This window comes from Nicotiana tabacum, chromosome 14 (assembly GCF_000715075.1).
Source record: "Nicotiana tabacum cultivar K326 chromosome 14, ASM71507v2, whole genome shotgun sequence".
Lineage (NCBI taxonomy): Eukaryota > Viridiplantae > Streptophyta > Magnoliopsida > Solanales > Solanaceae > Nicotiana > Nicotiana tabacum.
This window is the reverse complement of record NC_134093.1, coordinates 3,011,654-3,031,587: the sequence shown is the minus strand read 5'-3', so window position 1 is coordinate 3,031,587 and position 19,934 is coordinate 3,011,654. Positions and strand designations below refer to the sequence as shown.

The 19,934-nt window shown below is 38.9% G+C and overlaps 1 protein-coding gene across 1 annotated transcript; it reads right to left on the bottom strand.

Moving 5' to 3' along the window:
- Positions 1-13,806: 13,806 nt before the first annotated feature.
- LOC107760911 (putative late blight resistance protein homolog R1A-3) lies at positions 13,807-17,721 on the bottom strand. Its single transcript, XM_075230427.1, has one exon. The coding sequence runs from the start codon at positions 17,719-17,721 to the stop codon at positions 13,807-13,809; it is 3,915 nt and encodes a 1,304-aa protein (XP_075086528.1).
- Between the last annotated feature and the right edge of the window lie 2,213 nt (positions 17,722-19,934).

The following is a 19,934-nucleotide window of genomic DNA, read 5'->3' as shown; positions in this document are numbered from 1 at the left end:
GCTTATAAATCTGACCCAAATTCTCCATTTTGGTACACGCCAAAGCATTCCATTTCGGCGGATTGAAAGAGCCATCAATCACTATGATCTCTTTCTTAGAAAAGAAATTGCGTAAATTCTTCCTTTTTTTCTCCCATGCTTTCCGTTGGTCAACAACCAACTAAAGTGCTCTATACTTCTTCACTACTCGTACAGGGAAGGTGGAAGAAATGAAGTCTCTCTTTTTTTGGGGGGGAGCAGAGCAGTCAAAGAATGAACCAAACCAAATGATTGTTCTAGAATGGCTATTCCTCACAATTTCTCCTTGTGATGCAGCGGAACCATGGCAATTAGGATCTCAAGACACAACAACACCTATAATGCAAGGAATAACAGACTTACATCACAATGTCTTTTTCTTTGTTATTCTGATTTTGGTTTTCGTATTATGGATCTTGGGTCACACTTTATGGAATTTCCACTATAAAAAAATCCAATCCCGCAAAGGATTGTTCATGGAACTACTATCAAGATTCTTCGGACCATATTTCCTAGTATCATCCTTATGTTCATTGATATACCATTATTTTCTCTGTGATACTCAATGGATGAGGTAGTAGTAGATCCAGCCATTACTATAAAAGCTATTGGATATCAATGGTATCGGAGTGTGCCTCTTCAAGAGGTTTAGTAAAGTTCAACGAAATGCCTAAAAGTTGAATATGGTTCGCGAAGCATATGGCTTACTGGTAATCTCCCATTCCCTCCATTGAGAGACTTTAATAACTATGTCATGCCAGAAACGGGTAGTTAAGATGGCTAGACCTATACCCCAAAATGCTCCTAGCAGAGGAGCCTGTGGTTCCATTCTTGTTGTTGTTGGAGGTACACATCCCTCTTCTCGGTGTGGAACGATATACGAGAAATAGATGCTCAACCTACAATGTCCGATAACGGTGCCGAAGTAGTGAATCTATCTGCACCATAGCAGTGGTAGACAACTTTGGACCTAACGACCAACCTAGTAACCTTTCGGAATGGGGGATCCACGTTGGCAACAACCACAGTAGTAGTTGCGGAACTACAAGGCCGGGAGAGGACAACCTCTTATTCCTGCTCCTCTTTCTTCGCTTCGAGGATGAAGGTTTTACGGTAGGTAACAACAGGCACAAGCAAGTTGACCGAAGGAGCACTTCTACTCCTTCATTGAGGACTCGTTCTTGCGAGAAGCAAGGGATGTCGTGAACGGTGGGAGGTCACAGAGAATTGACCTATTCATAGAGTGATCCTATGATCGATACATGATATAGACTATCTCATTCTTTATTCTATTCTATTTTTGAAAGAAAAAAAGGAACGGTGACTCAACTTCTCAGCTAGAGTTGGTAGTGGGACCTGTTGGCATAATGCACGCTGGAATGTGGGAATTCGAGGTCTCATGAACTACTACTAAAAACCAACCTTTTTTTATTTTGTTTGTGGACAAACTATATTCGGTCGGCCTATGGTTGGATCCTTTTAGATCTACTGGCTGGCTGGCCTCCGCCATTTACATGAGCATAGAGAATCTATACTCGAGCGTTCCACTGGCCCCCTGGCAGGATAGGTGAGGAACCACTCTAGATCTTTTTTTTTTGGGCTGCAACTTCGCCGAGACGACTAACATCCCTTTCCATTGTGCATTTTTTGAACAAAGAAGACAACTATAGGATAAAATTCTCTCTTCAAGAAACTGCTCGTCCCTTACCTTCTGCCTGTCTCATATGTGTGGAACCTAGTCTTTTTCGGTTCCAGCCTCTCCCTCGAATACATAGGGTAGGTAGGGATGGGTGAGAAATGGTTCCCTCTTGCCAATAAACTTTCCCCGGCCTTCGATTAACCTTACTCATAAAGGGTATTACGGTCGAGAGAACTACCCAACTAAATAAAAATATTGATCTCTCTAAGAGTAGACGTGGAGAGTTTTTTGCGGGAAAACTCACATGTATAGTTTGCAGGGAGGCGGGCGTCGACCCTACCTTATGAGTATTCGGACTATAACAGTTCCGATGAACAGTCACTCACTTTTGACAGTTATACGATTCCAGAAGATGATCCAGAATTGGGTCAATCACGTTTATTAGAAGTCGACAATAGAGTGGTTGTACCAGCAAAAAGTTATATACGTTTTATTGTAACATCTGCTGATGTACCTCATAGTTGGGCTGTACCTTCCTTAGGTGTCAAATGTGATGCTGTACCTGGTCGTTTAAATCAGACCTCTATTTCGGTACAACGAGAAGGAGTTTACTATGGTCAGTGCAGTGAGATTTGTGGAACTAATCATGCCTTTATGCCTATCGTCGTAGAAGCTGTTCCTAGGAAAGATTATGGGTCTCGGGTATCCAATCAATTAATCCCACAAACCGGGGAAGCTTAAGCGGAAATGAAAGAGGAGGGTGAGGGAAGCCACTAAATTGAGGGCTTCGCTCGCTCGCTCTAATGCTCGTTTAGTAGACAGCGAGTGGAGTGCATAAGCCCCAATAGAGATAGGAGTGAGTACTACATGAGATCGTAAGTAAAGTACGGAACGAGCCTTGTCTACGAAGTAGAGCGACCTCATCTTGCTTGATTCTGGCAAAGCTTCTAGCTCTAAACTATTAGACGAGCGATAGCGAAGCCAAACCGTATAAAGACGAGTAGCCCTTATAGGCTATAACAACAGCAAAAGGCCTACTTATAGCCTATCAACAGGTCAGTCAATATCAGTAGGGGTTCTCTTGCCTAACAGAGTCAGCCCAACATGGACAATGATAGGCAGACCAAAGATTCACAGAGTCGTTGCGTGCTTGCTTTGCGTAACGGCATAGCAGAATTCAAATCCGCTGGCTCGGATGAGTGGCTATTGGCTTGGTAAACATATCCATGTTGTTTATTTTTCACTACCAATGAGTAGGCATCTTTGGATGCTTATGGAGATATGGATTTGGTAAATATCTTCTTAGCGTGTGCTTTCTTGGGTGCTACTTAGAATAGAGATAGCCAGACTCTAACTTGAGAATGTTATAGCATTGTGAAATAAGGACATTCTGATCGACCCGATTGGCTCTCGTTCTGGTTTGGTAGAAAGTTAAAAAACACCAAATCTTTCTTCCTGGTTGGTGTACTAGGGTGAGGCAAATCCATCCCCTTCATTAGCTAGCTAAGCTTCCCATCTTTTCAATCTATATCAGATCCTCCATTACTTTTTTGCCAATACCTTTTAGCTTTCCTTTAGCATCTACTTTTTCCCAGTCCACGCCCAATCAGAGTAGTTAGTATGCTTGCTCCGTCCTTCTTTGACAAAATGGATGTTGTAGGAGAGGTTGAGAATCAGCCGAAATTATTGTTTTATGGCCTTAAAATACCAAAAATGAGGAATGACCATGGCGAGGTAATGAATAATATTTCTTAGGCCGTTTTTGATGGGATGGAAAAATTTTAGGCGATCCGGGTCCTGGCACCCGGGCCCATGCAGACGTGGGCTATAGCACACAAAAATCTGAGAATCTAGCGAAATACAGGTTTTATGGCCTTAACACACCAGAAACAAGGAACGCTCATGGAGAGGCGATGACTAATGTTCCTTAGGACATTATTTATGGGCTTGAAAAAATTTAGGCTATCCAGGTCAGGGTGCCCGGTCCCATGCAGATGGCGTGCACACGAAAATTTGGAAATCGGACAAAATTCTAGTTAATGGCCCTAAAGCACAAAAAAAACACGTTACGGTCATGGCGTGACAATGAATAATGTTTTTAGGCCATTTTTTATGGGCTAGCAAAATTTTAGGCGATCCGAGTCCGGGCACCCAGGACCATGCAGATGGCATGTGCTATAACATATGAAAATCTAGGTATCGGGTGGGATTCCAGTTTTATGGCCCTAAAACACCAAAAAATGAGGAATGGTCATGGCGAGGCGATGACTAATGTTTCTTCAACCGCTTTTGATGGGCCAACAAAATTTTACTCTATCCAAGTATGGGTGCCCGAACCCATGTAGATGGCGTGGACTATAGCACACAAAAATCTAGGAATCGGGCGAAATTCCAGTTTTATGGCCCTAAAGCACCAAACAATGAGGAACGGTCATGGTGAGACGATGAATAATGTTCCTTAGACCATTTTTTATGGTCCAAAATATTTTTAGGCGATCCGGGACCGGGCGTTAGGGCCCATGCAGACAGCGTGGACTGTATCACACAGAAATATGGGAATCGAGCGAAATTTTAGTATTATAGCTCTAAAACACCAAATAACGAAGAATGGTCATGGAAAGGCGATGAATAATATTCCATAGGTTAATTAATGTGGGTCGACAAAATTTTAAGCGATATAGGTCCGGGCGCCCGGGCCAATGCATATGGTGTGGGCTATTAGCACACGAAAATCTAGGAATCAGGCAAAATTCCAGTTTTATAGCCCTAAAATGCCAAAAAACGAGAAATAATCATGGCGAGACGATGACTAATGTTCCTTCGGCCGTTTTTGATGGGCCGAAATTTTTTTAGGCAATCCGGGTCCAGCACCCGGGCTCATTCAGATGGCATGGGCTATAGCACATGAACATCCGATTATGAGGCGAAAATCCAATTTTATGGCTCTAAAATGCCATAAAATGAGGAACAATCATGGCGAGATGATGACTAATGTTCCTTAGGCCATTTTTATGGGCCGACAAATTTTTAGGCGATCCGGGTCTGGGCGCCCGAGCCCATGCAGATGTCGTGGACTATAGCTGTTGCGACCAAACACACTCACGCAAGTATACGCGGTCGTCAAGTAATAAAGTGACTAAAAGTCGGATGTCGAACCCACGAGGACTTATGATTAGCTATTAACTAAATTAGACTATCCTAATTATCTAAACAAGAATTAAATCTAAAAATATTTTATTCTAAACTAATTAAATAAAAAAATATAAATAATAAACTTTGAACAGAGAAAGAGCAGATTTTTATGATATCAATGTAATGAAAACGATCTAGGGTTATGGGCTATCTAATAATCCTATTGTATTCTTCAATTGAATTGACCGACTAATTTATCTAGCTTATTGGTTGACAGGGTTAATATTGCTCATAAGAATCTGTCGAGTTCTTACTCGCCTATTCAAGCTAACCTAACGCTTATATGTCTATGGAGTTAGAATCAACAAGAACGCATTTATAATTCCTGTAAATCAACCAAGCAAGGCAATTAGGTATATGTCTATCCTAACCACGAATCCGTTCCCCGATGCCCGAGTTCAAGAACTTGCCCTACTCAATCCTATATGCAATATAGAATTCCCACTTTCGAGTTCAATTCTAGATTCGTAGATAATATTCAATTGGTGATCAAGCAATTAAATAATTAAGTGCAAGATTGAATAAATAAACTAATATGATAAATCAAGAAGTAAAAATCAATGTCCGAATAACAATAGTCATGAAAGAACCACAACCCTAGAACGTGAAGTTTAGCTCCATATAGACATGGTAGCCAAACAACAAATCATACAAAGAAACATAAAGATTACTAAGTTTGGTGGGAGAAAGATGAAACTTGATGAATTCCGGCCTCCACAGCTTTGTCGTGGCTTTTTCCCTCTTCCCAATATGTTAGATAACCTAAAAGAGGCGTTTTTAGCTTATATATTGCGTACAAAAGTCGTGGGCCAAAGCTCTCCTATTCCTAGTCCAAATCGGCTTCAGGGATTGATGCTAAGGTGGATGCGACGCATCCACCTTGTCCTCTATTTCTCAGCTTTGCATGCGATGGTGGACGCGACGCATCCAGCCTTCTCTTCTACTTCCCAGTTTCGCACGCGATGGCGAACGCTATGGCCCAACTTCACTGCTAAGGTTGCATGCAGGATGATGTTTTCCTAGGTTGGATGCGACGCATCCAACCCTTCTTCCTCTGGCTAGACCACCTTTTCTTCATATTTTGCACTCCAAACACCTTAAATCGTCACACATAACTTAATTAGTCATAAAACCAATAATTACACCATGTTGGGCATTTTAAAGATTAAATAACATCAAGAAGTGGTTAAAACATGGGCAAAGTAACATCAACACATATCGAAATATGCCAAACATCAATAGCATAAGAAAATCTGAGAATCAGACGGAATTCTAATTTTATTGCCCCAAAATGCCAAAAAATAAGGAACAGTCAGGGCGATGCAATGACTAATGTTCCTTAGGATGTTTTTGATGGCCGACAAAATTTTAGGCAATCCAAGTTCGGGCCCATGCAGATGGCGTGGGCTATTATAGAACACAAAAATCTAGAAATCGGACGGAATTCGAGTTTTATGACCCTAAAACGCTAAAAAATGAGGAACGGTCATAGCGAGGTGATGGCGAATGTTTCTTAGCCCGTTTTGATTGGACAGAAAAGTTTTAGGCCATCAGGGTCCTGACGCCCGGACCCATGCAGATGGCATGGGCTATAACACATGAAAATTTGATAATCAGGGGAAGTTCCAATTTTATGGCCCTAAGACGCTAAAAATGAGGAACGGACATGGAGAGGCGATGACTAATGTTCCTTAAGCCATTTTTGATGGGTCGGCAAAATTTTAGGGAACCTAGCTCTGGGCGCCCGATTCCCAAATTTTGTGCCAGCCTAAAATTTTGTCAGCGTATAAAAACTAACCTACAAAACAATAGTAATCGTTTCGCCATCGTATTTTGGCATTTTAGGGTCATAAAACTTGAATTCCACCTGATTACCAAATTTTCCTGTGCTATAGCCCACACCATCTTCATGTATCCAGGCAATTGGGCCCGAATAACCTAAACGTTTGCCTAAAATTTTGCTGGCCCATCAAAAACTACCTAAGGAACAACAGTCGGTGCTTCGCCATGATCGTTCCTAGTTTTTTGTCATTTTAGGGCCATAAAACTGAAATTTCACCCAATTTCTAAATTTTCGTGTGCCATAGCCCATGCCATCTGTATGCATCCGGGCGACTAGACCTGAATCGTCTAAAATTTTGCCGGCCCATAAAAATAACCTAAGGAACAATAGTCACAGCTTCTCCATGATGTCCCCTTTTTTCTGGCATTTTAGGGCCTTAAAACTGGAATTCCGTCTGAGTCCTAGATTTTTGTGTGCTATAGCCTATGCCGTCTGTATGCATCCGGGAGACCGGATCCGGATTGCCTAAAATTTTGCTAGCCCATAAAAAATAACTTAAAGAACAATAACTGCTTCGCCCTGACCGATTCCCATATTTTCGTGTGCTATAGCCCAGCCATCTACATGCATCTAGGCGACCGGAGCCGAATCGCCTAAAATATTTTTGGCCAATAAAAAATGACATATGGATCGATAGTTACCGTTTTCGATGACCGTTCCTCATTTTATGACTATTTAGAGCCATAAAACTGAAATTCCGTCCGATTTCCAGATTTTCGTGTGTTATAACCCACACCATCAACATGCATCCAGGAGACCGGACCCGAATTGCTTAAAATTTTTCCAACCCATAAAAATGACATAAGGAACAATAGTCACCGCTTTGCCATGACCGTTCCACTTTTTTTGGCGTTTTAAGGCCATAAAATTGGAATTTCGTCTATTTCCCAGATGAATATAGTTTATCGGGGAACGGTCATGGAAAAGCGATAATTATTGTTCATTAGATCATTTTTAATGGTCCCGCAAAATGTTACGCGATTCGGAATCAGTCACCCAATCCATGTATATGGCGTGGACTACAACACACAAAAATTTAGGAATCGTGCTGAATCCTATTTTATGGCCATCAAATTCCATAAGTGAGGATTGATCATGGCGAAGCAATGACTATTGTTCATTAGGTCATTTTTTATGGTCCTGCAAAAATTTAGACGATTCAGAGCCGATCGCCGAATTCATGCAGATGGATGGACTATAACACATGAAAATTTGGGAATCATGCTGAATTCCTGTTTCATGGATATAAAATACCAAAATATAAGTAACAGTCAAGGCGAAGCAATGACAATTGATCATTAGATCGTTTTTGTGGTCCCGTAAAATTTTAGGTGATTTGGAGCTGGTCGCCTGAATTCATGCTGATGGCATGAACTACATCACACAAAAATATGGGAATCGTGATGTATTCCGGTTCTATGGCCCTAAAATTAGAAAAGTGAGAAAGGATCAGGGCGAAGCGATGACTATTATTCATTAGGTCGTCAAACATACCAAAACAAAAAAAACAATTGTCATAGCATAGTGATGAGTATTGTTTATTAGGTCATTTTTTATGGTACCATAAAATTTTAGGCGATTCAGAGTCAATCGCGTAAATTCATACAAATGGCGTGGACTATAACACACGAAAGTCTAGGAATCATGTTTTATGGCCCTAAAATGACAAAAACCGAGGAACAGTCATGGAGAAGCGATGTTTATTGTTCATTAGGTATTTCTTGATGGTCCACCAATTCTTTTGGCAATTCGGACGGCTCACCGAATTCATGCAAATGGCGTGGACTATAGCACATGAAAAACTGGCAATCATGCTAAATTCCTGTTTTATCGCCCTAAAATACCAAAAAGGAGAAACAATCATGGCGAAGCGATGACTATTGTTCATTGGGTCTATTTTATGGTCCATCAAAAATTTAAGTGATTCGTAACCGGTCGCCCGAATTCATGCAGATGGCGTGGATTATTGCACACGAAAATTTGAGAATAGTGTTGAATTCCTGTTTGATGGCCCTGAAATGGCAAAATATGAGGAATGGTCATGGCAAAGCGATGACTATTATTCATTAGGTCATTTTTTTATGGTCACGCAAAATTTTCGGTGATTCGGAGTAGGTCGCCCGAGTTTAATGCAGATGACATGGACTATAGCACACGAAAATCTGGGAATTATGCTGAATTGCTATTTTATGGCTCAAAAATACCAAAAAAAAGAAACTATCATAGCGAAGTGATGAGTATTTTTTATTAGGTCGTTTTTATGGTCCCAATAAATTTTAGGCGATTTGGAGTCGGTCGCGTAAATTCATGCAGATGGCGTGGACTATAGCACACGAAAATCTAGGAATCATGCTGAAATTGTGTTTTATGGCCCTAAAATGACAAAAAAAAAAGGAACGATCATGGAGAAACGATGTTTATTGTTCATTAGGTCTTTCTTGATGGTCCAGCAAAATGTTTGGCAATTTGGAGACGGCTCACCGAATTCATGCAAATGGCGTGGAGGCACATAAAAATCTGGCAATCGTGTTGAATTCTTATTTTATGGCCCTAAAATGTCAAAAAATGAGAAACGATCATGGCGAAACAATGACTATTGTTCATTAGGTCATTTTTTTTGGTCCCGCAAAATCTTAGGCAATTCGCAACCGGTCACCCGAATACATGCAGATGGCATGGACAAAAATCTAGGAATCGTACTAAATTCCTATTTTATGGCCCTAAAATGACAAAAAATAAAAAAAACGGTCATGGTGAAGCGATGGCTATTGTTCATTAGGTCCTTTTTTATGGTCCCGCAAAATTTTAGGCGATTCGGAACCGGTAGCACGAATTCATGCAGATGGAGCGGACTACAGCACACGAAAATCTGGGAATCGTGCTGAATTCTTGTTTTATGGCCCTAAAATGCCAAAAAATGAAGAATGGTCATGACTTTGTGATGGTTATTCTTCATTGGGTCATTTTAATGGTCCCGCTAAATTTTAGGTGATTTGGAGCCGATCGCCCGAATTCATGCAGATGGCATGGACTATCGTGATGAATTCATATTTTATTGTCGTAAAATACCAAAAATCGAGGAATGATTATGAAGAAGTGATGACTATTATTCATTATGTCAGTTTTTATGATCTTGCAGAATTTTAGGCGATTCGGAGCTGGTTGCCGAATTCATGTTGATGGCGTGGACTATAGCACACGAAAATATGGGAATCGTGCTAAATTTCTGTTTTATGACCCTAAAATTCCAAAAAATAAGGAACGGTCATGTCAAAGCGACAAATATTCTTCATTAGGTCATTTTTGATGGTCCTATAAAATTTTAGGCGATTCAGAGCCGTTCACTTGAATTCATGTAGATGGCGTGAACTATAGCATACGAAAATCTGGGAATCATGCTAAATTCCTATTTTATGGTCCTAAAATGCCAGAAAATGAGGAAGGTTATGGCAAAGCGAATAATATTGTTCATTAGGTCATTTTTGGATTGTCCCGCAAAATTTTAGGTAATTCGGAGCCGGTTGCCGGAATTCGTGTAGATGGCATGAATGATAACACACGAAAATCTAAACATTTTGCCGAATTCCTGTTTATGGCCCAAAATGCCAAAAAATGAGAAACGACAATGGCGAAGTAATGACTATTGTTCATTAGGTCATTTTTATGGTCCCGCAAAATTTTTGGTAATTCAAAGTCGGTCGCTAGAATTCATGCAAATGACGTGGATTATTGCACACGAAAATCTAGGAATCGTATTGAATTCCTGTTTTATAGCCCTAAAATGCGAAAAACGAGGAACGGTCATAGAGAAGCGATGACTATTGTTCATTAGGTTATTTTTTATGGCCCCACAAATTTTTTGATGATGCGAAGCCGCTCGCCTGAATTTATGCAGATGGCGTGGACTATAGCACACGAAAATATGGGAATCTTGCTGAATTCCTATTTTACAACCCTAAAATTCCAAAACATGAGGAACAGTCATGGAGAAGCGGTGGATATTATTTATTAAGTCATTTTTATGGTCCCGCAAAATTTTAAGCGATTAGGAGGCGGTCATCAGAAGCGGAATTCATGTAGATGGCGTTGACTATAACACGTAAAAATTTGGGAAACGTGTTGAATACTTTTTTACGGTCCTAAAATACCAAAAAATGAGGAAAGCTCATGGAGAAGTGATGACTATTATTTATTAGGTCGTTTTTATGGTCCTACAAAATTTTAGGCAATTCAGACCCGGTCTCCCGAATTCATGTTGATGGCATAAACTATAGCACACGAAAATTTGGGAATCATGCTGAATTCTTATTTTATGGCCCTAAAATATTTAAAAAAAAAAAGTAAAGGTCATTGCGAAACGATGACTATTGTTCATTATATCGTTTTTTACGGTCCCGAAAAACTTTAGGTGATTCGGAGCGTCGTTCGAATTCATGCATATGGCATAGACTATAGCACACGAAAATTTGGGAATCATGCTGAATTCCTATTTTATGACCCTAAAATGCTAAAAAATAATTAATCATCATGGTGAAGCAATGATTATTATTCATTAAGTCATTTTTTATGGTTTCAAAAAATTTTAGGAGATTCGGAGCTAGTCGCCCAAAATTATGCCGATAGCGTGGACTATAACACACGAAAATTAGGGAATCGTTCGGAATTCCTACTTTTTGGCCCTAAAATACCAAAAAATGAGGAAAAGTCATGGCGAACAATGACAATTGTTCATTAGGTCATTTCTATGGTCCTGCAAAATTTAGGCGATTAGGAGCCGGTCACCCGATATTCATGCAGATGGCGTGGACTATAGCACACGAAAATATGAGAATCGTGCTGAATTCCTGTTTTATGGCTCTAAAATGCCAAAAATGAGAAACTGTCATGGAAAAGCGACGACTATTGTTCATTAGGTCATTTTTATGTTCCCACAAAATTTTAGGTGATTCAGAGCTGGTCGCCTGAATTCATGCCGATAGCACACGAAAATCTAGGAATCGTGATGAAGTCCTGTTTTATAGCTCTAAATTGCCAAAAAACGAGGAACAATCATGGCGAAACGATGACTATTGTTCATTAGGTCATTTTTTATGGTTCCACAAAATTTTAGGTGATTCCGAGCTGTTCGGCCGAAATCATGCAGATATATAGCACACGAAAATCTGGGAATCGTATTAAATTCCTGTTTTAAGGCCCTAAAATTCCAAAAAATGAGGAACGGGCATGGCAAAGAAATGACTATTGCTCATTAGGTCATTTTTTGATGGTATCGCAGAATTTTAGGAGATTCGGAACCGGTCGCCCGACTTCATACAGATGGCGTGAATTATAGCACGCGAAAATCTCGGAATCGTGCTGAATTGTTGTTTTATAGCCCTAAAATGTCAAAGAATGAGGAGCGGTCATGGCGAAGCAATGAGTATTGTTCATTAGGCAGTTTCTTATGGCCCCGCAAAGTTTTAGGCGATTTGGAGCCTGTCGCCCGAGTTCATATAAATGGCATAGACTATCGCACACGAAAATTTGGAATCGTGTTTAATTCTTGTTTTATAGCCCTAAAATGCCAAAAAAATAGAGGAACAATCTTGGGGAAGCAATGACTATTGTTCATTAGGTCATTTGTTATGGTGCCGCAAAATTTCATGTGATTCGGAACCGGTCGCCCGAATTCATGCAGATGTCATTGACTATAGCTAACGAAAATCTGGGAATCATGCTGAATTCTTGTTTTAAGGTCCTAAAATGTCAAAAAAAGAAAGAAGAGGAACGGTCATGGCGAAGCGATGACTATTGTTCATTAGGTCATTTTTTATGGTCCTGCAAAAATTTAGACGATTCGGAGTTTGTCGCCAAAATTCATGCAGATGGCGTGAATTATAGTACTCGAAAATTTGAGAATTGTGTTAAATTCCTGTTTTATGCCTCTAAAATGCCAAAAATTGAGAAACGGTCATGGAAAAGCTACTACTATTGTTCATTAGGTAGTTTTTCATGGTCCCACAAAATAATTAGGTGATTCGAAGGCGGTCACCCGAATTCATGCAGATGACGTGGACTATAATATTCACATGTTTTTGGAAAGAAAAAAAAAGGATATATATAGTGACGGATAATGTATGGACACGATTATAGTTGTGCAGAAAATAAAACTTAGCTTAGACAAACACACAACACTTTACTTGGTTGTAATAACATGTCTTTCAACAAAACAAAAATACTTGAAACAAAGCAAATACAAGCATAACAGAATAGGAAACATGGAAACAATTTTACAACTGAGAAAGAAAACATCCCATAGAGACTAATTTTAAACTTCAGATTGAATAAGAAAAAAAGCCAAACTGGTTTTCTAAATATAACAATCTCATCAGATGACTGGATTGCAGAAAAACATGAAATGCACACCATATCAAATACCTCATTACCCCAAGCTCTCAGCAAGGGCAATGTTGTCCTGATGCTATCCTACAGAAAAGAGGAAATTTAGTGGAGTAACAATAAAGTCCAAATTTTTAGCAAGTGCATGCGTTTGATCAAGAATTCAAGGGGAAACAAATATTTACATGAATTGCTATACATGTCTGAGGAATTAAATAGTAATGAAATATACAGACAAGGTGATATTATACCAAATGAAGCACACATATCATATAGATACATTATACCAAATGAAACACACATATCATATAGAAGATACCGATGATATGTGTGTCGCAATCAGCTGATTCGGGGGGAAATATAGTGATCTTGAATTTGAAACTCTCTGGAGCTTGACTATCTGTTCCAGATTTTCTTTCTACAACTTTTCGCACGAGTTCTTGCATCTCTGTCTTCCTGCCTTCTATAGCTTTTGCAGATTTATTCGCTTTTCTTTGTGTTCTCCAGAGTCATCTCTTGAAAGCTACTTACACCAGCAAACTCAAATGGCACAACCTCAAATCAGTAGTAGTGTCACAATATAAGAGTATGGGTGTTTCCGCCAGCTGCATGATCATGGCTACAAGAATTATCCTAGAAAGACATCCATCCAATCTGCATGTGCTGTTGCTGCAGTTACCTAAGCAATTTTCAAATTCAAACACATCCTCGTTACTTTGAGATCGACAAGGAGCAATTAAGAGAAGTGGAGCATCGAATTGAAAAAAAGAAGGAACAAGGTAAAACTGAAACAATACCGTGTTATTGTGACAAAACAGCTTCCGGAGATATTCCCACCGATCCTGAATTGAACATATTGTTCACACATTAGATGAACGTCTATACTCAAAACAGCACATAGGATACTGTTTCTACTTACTTTGATAATGATGAGGTTAACAAGGTCGTTTCCTTGAATATTTTCGACTTCTTCCTTAATTTTCAAAGCTGAAGCCTCCAGATTCTCGCACCTAATCAGCTTAATCTGTTTTAGTGTTTGAATATCGGCGAAGTCTAGGGGGATCTCCTCAAGCTGGTGACACCCTTTTAAAACAAGTGTTTCAAGCTGGGGAAAAGATGCCTCTGAGACATTCCACCTTACGATACCTAAGTCCACCAGTTTCAACAACTTAAGTTTATCAAACGTGATATCTCCGAGGCACCACTCTTCCGACTCACGTCTCCAATCCATTAATTCAAGATACTCCAGACTTGGTAGTCTTGCAATCAAGGAAGCCGTGCTTACTATACTGGGACCATAAAGCACCAACTTTTTAAGATTTAAAGGCAAATGTAGCTCGGATACAGTAATATTTCTGCCACTAAAGCAAAGGTCAAGCAATTGAAGCTGTGTAAGAGTCTCCAATTTGGGAATGGAAGTACAAATCTCTGCAGAATACCATTCGTTGCTATAAATATTGATCTCAAGTTCTTGAAGATTAGGACACCTTCGTAATAAAACATCCATGCAATCAGCATCATCAATTGGAAATTCAACCTTCCTTAATGTCTTCAAATTTTCCAATTTAGAGGATTCTTCAAAGATCCACTGCTTATTATTTTCCAAATCGAAAGAAGCATAACACTCAACATGCCTTAATTTTTGCATCTTCCAAAAAATTGCTGGCCACAATACACGACCACTTCCCTTCACTATAATAGTTTCTAGATGGTGTAGATGTGATTCTGGATGGAAATCGAAATCAAATGTGTAAACTGCGAGGTACTTCAGGTGAATTAATGGACGTAATGTAGCTGACGACAAACGATCCACTCTATTGCAACTCAAATCCAAGACCTTAAGAAGTCTGAATTTACTAATCTGAGGGAAGGGATTCCAATCTAAAAATATTCTTTCATAGGTTCCATAGGTTGTTATCAGTGACCTCAAATGTTTATGGAAGGGCTTATGTGTTTTGGAGCCCACCAATGCAATCTCGGAAAGCTCATCAGTGATGTCAAATCTCAGTCGATTTTCCTTCCAATCCAAATGTTGAAATTGGCTAGGATGCCCCTTCAGCATTAACATAAACTTTTCTTCTCTACTCCTCTTCAAGCAAAAGTGAAGCACTACGTCATGAACCTGACAGTATTTGACTTTACCGTTATATCTTCTCCTTGAAACCATTACCACGTTACTGCTAATGAGATCCATCAAGTAACCTTCGGCTGCCTCTTCCATCGATCTCCCAGATTCAATGTTCTGCACGAAGCCTTCCGCGATCCATAAACTTATCAATTTAGACACTGGAATTCTTGTGTCCTCTGGAAACATCCCCATGTAAAGAAGGCAAGGTTTTAAAAAATCAGGTAAGTTATCATAACTTAGATGCATAGTCGCATGACTATATTCTTCAAATTCACCAACATAGGAAAACATAGCACTTTTAACCTCATGCCACCAAGCTTCTTCCATTTTCTTATTTTTTATTATTCCAGCTACTAAGATAATCACTATAGGCAGTCCTTTGCATCTTTCTGCAACTGCTAGACTCGCATCTTGTAGTTCAGGCGGGCAACCTTCGTTTTGAAACACTCTTTTCTGCAACAATTTGCAACTCTCATCTAGTGGGAGGAATGAAAGAGAATAAGGATCAGTATGGTGCTTGACTTGCCTACCCACTTCCTCAAGTCGTGTTGTTACAATTATTCGACTTCTGTTTTTATCATTTGGGAAAGATAATCTGAAATCATCCCATGCTTTAACATCCCACATATCATCCAAGACAATGAGATATCTCTTTCCTGTTAAGCTTTTCTTCAACATGTGAGCAAGTTCGTCATCCTCATCTACCAGTTTGCTCTCGGAAAATTGATTGTAGATCTCTCGTAATAACTCTATCCGGTTATATGTTTGGGAAATGCAACACCATGCTAGACCATCAAAGTGAGAGACAATGATGTCTTTATTATACACCTTTCTAGCAATAGTTGTCTTCCCTTGTCCCCCCATGCCTATAATTGGGATGACATCTAGCTCATTTGTACCTCGAATCAGATATTGAATTATTCTTTCACATTCATCCTCAAAACCCACTATCTCCTCATCATCCGCAAGATTGCTATGTTGAGATGGCATATGTTTAAATGGCTCTACCGCAGAGCTGTTCTTAAGAGCAATGTTCTCCGACCAAATCTCGCTCACATCTGCACTAATATGCTTGATCTCTTTTAAGATTGTAGGAAGTGAGAAAAAAAGATGCCAATGAGCCTTATACTGAGCAAGAATAGAGTCAATGGAAACTTCAGCTTCATATGCCAAATTGATAGTACACCTCTGAATATATTTAAGAATTTCATGTTCAGGGTGCACCTTTGCAACATCTCTGAAAATGGATGTTAGAGACGAGAGCTCTATCTCTAAAATAACAATATGAGGCTTCAACATGAAATTTGAACCAACTTCAGATTTCAACATCTCATTCAATTTCCTTAGGAGAGAATCTAGAAAGCTCAATGCACCAACTGTGGGAAACTGAGAAGGAGTGAATTCTAATGATATATAGTACATCTCCACTTTTGCCTTCAAATTTTCAACTTCCTCTAGTATATGTATCAATCCAAGATTAATTTTTCTAATTCTATCTTTTATTGTAGTGCTCGCAAGCAGATTTTGAATTACAAAAACTGTATCACCCACAAGAGCTACAACCTTTTCCAATACCTCATTCAACCTCTTACCATTAATAATATGATTTGGAACATCACCAAGAAAAACCAACAAGAACTCTATTGCCACATCAATATTTCGAGCAGAGACATTAGAATGGAAATTCTTAAACTTTTGTTTTCTGAGGCACACTAGAAAATTGTAGAGATGATGTGAAAATCCTTTTGGAAATTTCTTGTCCTTGAAAGTTCTTGATTGACTAAACTTTGAAGCCTTCAGTTCACAGACAAAAATCTTCTTCATTTCCAGCTCCACTATCACAACCAAGGTTAATAGATAAGGAGGCATACCCTCAATATGAGTCGTATCATCTCCATCCTCATTAAGCCAAAGAGCAAGACAGAGCTGCTCCACATTGTCAGCCATGAACTGAATTCGAGTCTCCAGACCTTCCAGCTTCTCATGGTCAACGTAACTATTTATCTCCGTGGCATATAAGTATCTCAAAAATCTCATTTTCTTTTGAATGATTTTCACTTGCTTTAAAAATCGATCTGTCTTTTGAAGGATTTTGATTCCTTTCCTCAAAAAAGGGTCAGACTTGACTAGATACCTCGGCGCATCATTTAGATTCTTGTCGAGGTAATCCATATATTCTGACAGATAGGAATTATCCAGCTCATAATTGGACCTTGGACTGGTATTATCTTCCTTGAATTCTAGCAAATGTGATAATAGCCTTTCCACATTAAGGTTAGTTTTACATTCATCTATGTTACCATGAAAAACTAATTGAAGCATTTCCACAATCAATTGGGCCTTCTTTGTAATTTTGACTAAGGAATCATGCGAAAGAACATGATGGTATTTGAGGAAAGTTGTAAAAAATCTTAGCTCCGTTTCAAGTGTCACAATTTGATCAATCTTGACACGATTCAGATCATCTCCACTCTTGATCCTTCTTAGGTGATCTAGCATATCATAAATATCAGTATGTGCCATCATCTGTAGATAAAGTAGAAAATGCATGTTAGACACTACGAATATTCATCAAACTCTTGGAATATTAGTTTCATTCAGAGCAACATTTTTGTTCATGTCTTTCAATATCTACTGTTAGAAGCTACAGTTCTTGTGAAAGATTATAGACCTTCTGTACCATTTTGGACAAAACTCTTATTTTGTTACTTTATTATAAATGTTGCTACGACTTTAGGCATTGACTCTAAATTCACAAACCTCCTATTTTCACAACAAAGATAATTAATTGTAGCAAAATGAGAACATGACTTTCAAATTGCAAGTGAAGCCAACTTAAACATTTTGAAAACAAGAAAAGGAATCAAAAGTTAATATTCAGTCTTCCAATGAAGCAAGCGTGATCAGTAGTCCTTTTTTTTTCCTTTTAAATTGTATCTCTAGTTTCAGGTCCAATCCTGTAAAGGAGCAAAAGGAGTTGTAAATATAATTAAAATGCTAAGGGAAAAGAGAATTCAGGGGTAAAATGAGATTGAAAAAGTCTCAAAAATGATCAGATCAACAAAATAAAATATATCTTTCGATCCAACTAAATGCATGAACAAAATTTCGGACGTAACATGTCAAGTGAAATTAGAAAGTTCATTGAAATATACCTGATAAAGACCAAAGTTTGCAGTAGGAGAAAACTTCTAATTATAACTCTAATTAAGAAGAAAAGATTAATATCAGCATAAAGGTCCGAAGGAGGAAAGGTTTTCTCTTTAGGAAAAATTAATATCAGCATGAATAATTATGGTTCGACCAAACTCATGTTTAATGTATATGGACTGGATCAAAATGTTACCAAAAGTCAATGGTTGCAGTATTTTATTAGTAACAGGGGCTATCATATTGGCAGGTTATAATCCATTCCCATAGGCCTCAAAAGTCAATAATTACATCAGTTAATGAATAACATGGCTTAGTATATTAATATATTATTAATACAGAGATACAGCTATTGCATTAGTTAATATACAAGTAGCAGAGCTCGCAAATTATCTTTTCCAATGATATTGTATCGTTCAACCAAGATTTATTCAGAATGGGCTAAGAGAACTTCTTCCAAGATAAAGGAGGGCCTAGAGGTATGCGTCAATGATATATGAATTGTATTGTGTTATTGCAGGTACTTATTTTGTTTATGAATCCTAGAGGTAGCACTCCACTTTTCTCCATTTTTTAGAGGACAAATGAAGTCCCAGATATCTAATAGGCAAGGTACCTATTGAGAATCCAGTCTTTTCCAATATTCTCTCTTCGAAATATGCATCCACTCCAGCTATGAAAATGTTGGACTTGTTTCGATTTGCTACTAGCTCTGTCACCTCACTGAAATGGTCTAAAGCTTCCATTACCATTGAGATATACTGCATATCTGCCTTGCAAAACACCATCAGATCATCAGCAAAGATAAGGTGATTAAGTTTTGTTGCCTTGCACATTGGGTGGAATCTGAAATCTGGAAGCTCGCTTATTGATTTCAAGGTTCTTGAGAGGTACTCCATTACCAAAACAAACAACAGCGGTGACATAGGATCACCCTGTTTCAATCCTCTCCTCCCTTCAAAATACCCATGGCGCTCACCATTTACCTTGATAGAAAACCTTGTAGTTGTACAAAAGTTCCTGGGAATCCCAGCCCGTTAAGAGCCTCTTCAATGAAGTCCCAGCTTACCGTATCATAGGCTTTTCTTAAATCAATTTTCATAAGACACCTAGGAGATGTTTTCCTATTATAGTGTCTCAACAAGTCGTGGCAGATTAGCACATTATGAGTTAAAGATCTGCCTCAACAAAGGCTGCCTGGCTATCTGCCACTACATGTGTGATTACCTTTCTTAGTCTCACACATATCATCTTAGAAATACATTTATACAAGACATTACAACAAGAAATTGGTCTAAACTGGCTTGCATTCTGTGGATTTTCAACTTTAGGGATCAAGGAAATTATAGTAGAGTTAATTTGTTGTAACAGTTTTCCATTTTCAAAGAACTGCAGCACTGCATTAGTTACCTCCTGCCCAATTACACTCCATGTTGCCTTGTAGAAACCACTGCCATAACCATCTGGACATGGGCTTTTGTTGCTGTCTATACTGAAAATGGCTTGTTTTACATCCTTCTCTGTGTAAGGTTGGATCAGCTCCAGTTGCTGCTCTATGGCTAATGTTTGTCCTCTCCTCAAAATAC